This window comes from Crocodylus porosus, unplaced genomic scaffold (genome assembly GCF_001723895.1).
Source record: "Crocodylus porosus isolate Cpor-Errol unplaced genomic scaffold, CroPor_comp1, whole genome shotgun sequence".
In the NCBI taxonomy this organism is placed as follows: domain Eukaryota; kingdom Metazoa; phylum Chordata; order Crocodylia; family Crocodylidae; genus Crocodylus; species Crocodylus porosus.
The window spans coordinates 12,732,227-12,738,049 of record NW_017728928.1 but is presented as its reverse complement, the minus strand read 5'-3'; the positions used below and the strand labels follow the sequence as shown (position 1 = coordinate 12,738,049).

At 48.8% G+C, this 5,823-nt stretch overlaps 1 protein-coding gene across 5 annotated transcripts in view; it reads left to right on the top strand.

The window, feature by feature from the left end:
* Positions 1 to 1,774: 1,774 nt before the first annotated feature.
* FBF1 (Fas binding factor 1) overlaps positions 1,775 to 5,823 on the top strand; it is a 29,842-nt gene continuing 25,793 nt past the window's right edge. For 3 of the 5 annotated variants that reach the window (XM_019542604.1, XM_019542601.1, XM_019542600.1), the window contains exons 1-3: positions 1,776 to 2,027; positions 2,681 to 2,805; positions 4,073 to 4,100. In XM_019542604.1, coding sequence (XP_019398149.1) covers positions 2,752 to 2,805; positions 4,073 to 4,100 — 82 coding nt within the window. In that variant the 5' untranslated portion in view covers positions 1,776 to 2,027; positions 2,681 to 2,751. Of the gene's footprint in view, positions 2,028 to 2,680; positions 2,806 to 4,072; positions 4,101 to 5,823 lie in introns of all 5 variants that reach the window. The other 2 variants (XM_019542605.1, XM_019542603.1) reach the window with 1 other exon arrangement.

Below are 5,823 nucleotides of genomic sequence, written 5' to 3'. Positions count from 1 at the left end.
CATCAAGTCCAGCCCCTGGCCAAGGACAGGAAGTCAGCAGGGGTCATAGGATCCCAGCAAGATAGACATCCCAATGTCTCTTGAAGGCGTTCAAAGTAGGTGCTTGAACCACCTCCGGCGGCAGTCTATTCCAAACCTTGGGGCCCTGACAGTAAAGAAGTTCTTCCTTATGTCCAGCCTGAAACCATCACGGAGGAGTTTGTGAAGTTCAATCTTGTCATCCCTTGGGGCACTCTGGTGAACAGGCGTCCCCCCAGATCCTGATGAGCACCCTGATAAACTTATAGGTGGCCACCAGATCACCCTGAGCCTGCACTTTTCCAGGCTGAAGAGTCCCATGGCTCTCAGCCTCTCGTTGTAACATCTGTTTTCCTGACCTCTGATCATGTGCATGGCTCTTCTCTGGACTCTCTCAAGCCTCTCCACATCCTTTTTCAATTGTGGAGCCCAAAACTGGATGCAGTATTCCAGCTGCAGGGCCTAGATGTTGGCTCCTGTTTCTTTTGCCTTTCTGTGCTTAGCAATGTGGGGTCAGGGCAGCTAGGCCTTTTCCAAGGAAGAGCCCAGACCCCTACAGATTGATCCAAAACTGAAGCAAGAACCAGCTTCAGGTGCCTGAACAACTGTGCTGAATGCAGGTGGGGGATTGCGTAACCTAACCTCCTTCACATGTCTGCGAGGAAAGACATGGACAAGGAACAAAGAACTCCACCCCGTGTAGGGCTACTGGGCCTCAACAATTCTTGCTTTTCCAGCTCAGCTCCTCCAAGTGCCAGTGCAACAAGTTTGGCTCCTTGTCTTTTAAAGTAAGCACCTGCCTCTCAAACAGTGTCTTGGCAGCTCTGTAGCTGTGTTGATTTTGAAATGGCACCAACCTACACCGATTTCAAGACCATGCTTTCTGTCTGCAAGTCCTTAACATGTTCTAGGATTACTGTAGGTAACACACAGGCAGCCCCTGATACCCCAGTCTGAAGAAATGCTTTGCCCGCTGCAGCCAGGAAGGGGGAGGACTGTGGCCCCTTGTCCCCACCAGCTTCCCTGCAAGCCTCTCCCCTGCACGGGACTCCAGCCCAGGCTGCTGAACGATTTGCTCAGCTGTTTGGAGTAGGGGGAGGGACACCCCGGTGGATGCAGTGACTATGGCAGAGGAAAGCTGTCCGCGCCGGTCACCACGAGGCGTGCCAGTGCAGGCACCGGGCAGCTGCAGGACTTTTTTTTTTTTTTTTTTCTGTTTTTTTGCACCGGTTCTGGAAGCACTGCAATACCAGGTCAATGCATGGAGTGGATGGAGCACGCTCCAGTTCCACCACCCAATACCAGAAAGAATCTGCTCAACATAGACCTCCTATGGAGGACATATCAGAGACAATTACCCTGGGAAAACCACCTGATTGATCATGGTGTCTCTCCTGCCAGGTAAGTGTGTGTCTGTGCCACAAAGGTAAATTAGTATAACTCATCTAAGTAAGCAGCTGCAGGACGCCCATCAGCTAGCACCAGCCCCACGGGCGCCTCACCTCCTAGCGCGCCCAGGCGCCTAGGCATGCGCAGTGTGCCTATAGCCTGAAGCACTGATTGGATGCGAGCCTGCCAATCACTTGCCTCAGCCCGCTCCCTGCCTCTACGTCTTGGGGCCCGCAGGGGATGCTGGGAGTTGTAGTTCGGAGGCGGAACTACATGTCCCGGGGGTCTCGAGGCGAGGTGAGTTGCTGTGGCAACCGCGCGGGCTCGGCCCGGCCTGCTCCCGCCCGGGTGAGTGGCGGGGGCTGCAGCCTCTGGCTGCAGAAAACCGGGTTTTGCTCCCTGCCCCCCACCGCTCCCAGGACCTTTTCCTTTGTCTTGTCCTGGGTCGGCAGTCGGGCCTGACAAGTCATTAAGACACAAAAACCAACCGCGGATTATTTACGTCCCGGCCTCGGCAGCACTGCACCCAGGGTGAGCTTCCCTTCAGCCTGCTGGATGCAGAAAATCATGAACTAAATGTAGACACTGGATTTATGCCACGTTATAACCTGACTCCGCAGGTACCTCTCTGCTGTTTATCATCCCCTCACTCCCCGTCTGTGCCTCAGCCCCCGACTCCTCAGTTTACATCTTCATCTTTCCTGGCATACAGGCCGGCCTCCAGCCTCTTTATTATTCATTCCCAAGCTTCCTTAGCCCGACGAGGGGTATTTATACCCGAAAGCTTGCGACGAAGAATTTTCCAGCGATTTGAGTTGGTCTAATAAGAGATATCAGACTTACCCAAAGAGCCTTGTCTGCCTGAAACCAGGATGGTATTTCTTACCCCCTTTCGTGGGTATATTTGACCGTCTCAGTGTCTCTGAAACATTCAGTGGCCGTCCCATCCAAATCGCTGCAAGTGTTAAGCGCTTTTCTTTTCTTTTTTTTTTAAACCAATCTGCCCTTGCCTTGGACTAGGTTAGCGCTTCCCCCCATTTATGGACCTGTTTCCTCAGTGTGGCCCCTTGTTCCCAGCTGCCCACCCCTGCGACCCCATCCACTAATGTTGGCACCCACTGGGGGTTGTGACCCACACTTTGGGAACTGCTGGTTTGGAGAGCGGTGAGATGGAAAACTTGAAAAGTCTTGGGTAGAGAAGGGAAGTCCGTTGCACAGTAATCCTACTGAATGTGAAGGTTGAAGCAGGAAATCTTGCTCTCTCTTTTGTTAGACTGGGCTTGAATGGATGGGGTCGCAGGATTACATTGATTACAGGAAAACGTATCTGGAGGCGGAGACTGAATGACTCTGAGCAGAAGCCCACAGACGAAAGGACCCCCTGCAAGCCGTGAGATGGTGAGTGTGACGTGAAGGGGCGATGGGTAGAAAAGAGTTATGAAAACTAGAACAGAAACAGACAGATTTCATTGTTGTGATGCCCTAAGGCAAAGGTTCCCAACCACTAGGCTGTGGCCCAATACCGGGCCATGAAGGGTTGGCTGTTGGTACGCAATTTGCAGGTCCACAGTCGCTTCCAGTCCACAGTTTGCCAGTCCACGGTATAAAAAAGGTTGGGGACCACTGTCTTAAGGCAGCGATGATTGAATGCACCACTAGACTTTTGCAAATCTTGGCTGTCTAGCTAGCACCGAGAAGTAACTGTGCTTGCTACAGTTACTTATGGTAATCTTCAGGAGTACGCGGGACAGATTCCATTGTTTCATGCATCATATCCCAATTGGCCTGGGAAGCTTTCCCATATTGTATCAGGATTTCAAGAAAATCTGCTTTTACTTCATCAATAAACAACAGGGATCATGGTGGACATGTCATGTCTGGTATTGTAAGCCACAATGAGGCTTTCTGGATACTGCGGGACATGCATCTAAATAATGACAGTAACAATAATGTTGCATCTGGGCTGACTTGCCTAGACTGAGTTATCTAACATGTGGTTCTACAATACAGCGAATTAACAGGGCAGTGATTCTGCTGCTCTGATCAGCACTGGTGAAGCTCCCCTGGAGTACTGTGTCCAGGTTTGGGCCCCACACTTGGAGAAAGATGTGGACAAATTGGAAAGAGTTCAGTGGAGCACAACAAAACTGAGTGATTATAGACCTAGGTAAAGTGACTTATAAGGAAGAGCCAGGATTATTTAGCTTGAAAAAGAGAAGATGGGGGGCAGAGGGGTGGCAAAGTTGATAGCAGTCTTCAAAAACTGAAGGATGATTATAAAAAGGATGGGAATAAGCTGTTCTCTGTGGCTGTAGGGGACAGGACTAGGAGCACAGTGTCAAGCTGCAGCAGGAGAAATTTAGGTTGGAGATTAGGAAGAACTTTCTGACTGTGAAAGTGGTCAAGCATTAGAACTGGCTGCCTAGAGAAGCTGTGGACTCTCCATCCCTAGAAATTTTCAAAAGCAAGTTGCACAGACCCTTGGCTGGGTTAGTTTAGTTAGGGATGATCCTGCCTTGAGCATGGGGCTGAACTAAATGGCTTCTTGAGACCCCTTCCAGCCCTATAATCCTATCAACCTCGTGCAGGAAAAGTCCTGTTGGATGTGTCTTGCTTTCAGTGCTTTTTATTTTTGTAACAAGTCAAAATTTATTTTCTTCCTTAGGCTACAAAACCGAAGAAAGGCTTAAAAGGTATGAGCCCTCGTCTGCACCTCACTATTCTTAGTCTGCTTGAGAATAGGTGGGTCAAAACTGGGGGTGCTCCTGGCAACCATAGAAGTCCAAGGTGGGGAATCCTGGCTAGTGATTCACTTCCTTGTTTCAAAGCTGTTTCAGCTTACTTGAGTTGAGTCATTGCTAAATCAGCATTTAATGTCAGCTACTCCAGTAGTTCCCAGCCTTTTTTATACTGCGGACCAGCAAACTCACTCAAAGAATACTGGCGAGGGTATAGAAACAATCTAATTTACATATTTAAATCTATTTTTTACATGGTGGGGAGACAATAGCTAAAAATCATACATACACATCACTAGCTGGCTAGCAGTGGTTAAAGCTCGTGCGATGACCCGGCAACCAACCCTTCATGGCTTGCTGTTTGGAAACCTCTAAGCTACCTCTGAAATCAGATGGATTTGCCTTCTCTTATGCTCGTGGCACATACTAATTTAAAGTTGCCCTGGGATCCCCAATCCCAACAATTATATTATGCCACACATACATGGGAGGAGGCATGATTTTGGGATCGGGATCAGCTTCCAGTTGCACTCTTTCTACATCATTATCCCAGGTTTTTCTTCACCGGCAGATTGAAAGCTGGTCACCCACAGGTCCCAGGCTGCATTGGGACTGGTTTGAGACCCCAGTGTGGTCCCTGGCTGAAGCTGACATAGTCAGCTGAGAGTCAGCCCCTGCCCCAACCTGCTACACATTCAATTTAAGATGCCATATAAACCAGCCCTAAAAATGTGTTACATTATATGTAGCACATTTTTAGGGCAGGTTTGTCATTTTATGGCACCTTAAAAAGGGTGCATATGTAGTACCTTTGCCATTTTTTATGCCATGATTAGCACATTAATTGCTGCATAAATGTAACATATAAAAAGGGCCCTGGGGAATTATGCTGATCCAGAGGAGAGCATGTCTTTGTCAACTTCACCTTACTATCTCCCACATCAACCTTCTTAGGTGACAGAGGCCATTACATGCTGGCCCCCCACCACAGAATTGCTGTTGGCCTGGGTAGGTAGGTAGATGGGGATTTAAAAAGAGCCCTTGGGATTTTTCAATATGCCCTGGGTTTAGAGTTTCATTAGATTTGTTTAATCTCAGTATGTGACCAGCAACTGATTGATGGGAGGATCTTGGAGATGCAATAAAGAAGGAATTCCCCGTTTGGCAGAGTGAGGGCAGGACTCTCCATAGAGCCCCACTCAGCCCAAACGTTCTTCTTCTTTTTTTTTTTTAAGTAACATTTTTAATGTTCCAAGCCAAATCAATTCCAAATCCATGAGTCATTCAAGAACCATATGTGGCCCTACTACTGGTAAATATCCTCCTCTCCCACCTGGGCCTTCAGATGCTTTCAAATCATTTGGCAGGCATCTTACTTGCAGGCCTAAGCCCAGAGGCTTGGGGTTTGGCTGCCCCTGAGTTCCACTTGCCCTCAGCTGCATGGCTGCAGGAGCAAGCTAGGGAGGTAGTCTCCCACTTCTATGAAGTGGGTATAAAGCCAAGATGTTCCCACTGGAGAAGAAAATGGGAGGTCAACTATACATTACCTCTGTGAGTAGTATCCCATAGGGCTGTGCAAAGCTTTGGATAGTGATTTGATTTGGAGGCGATTCGGCCCAATTCAGTGGCTGAATCTCCGAGTCTGAATTGAAGCAGGGGACCAATTTAAAGGCCTGAA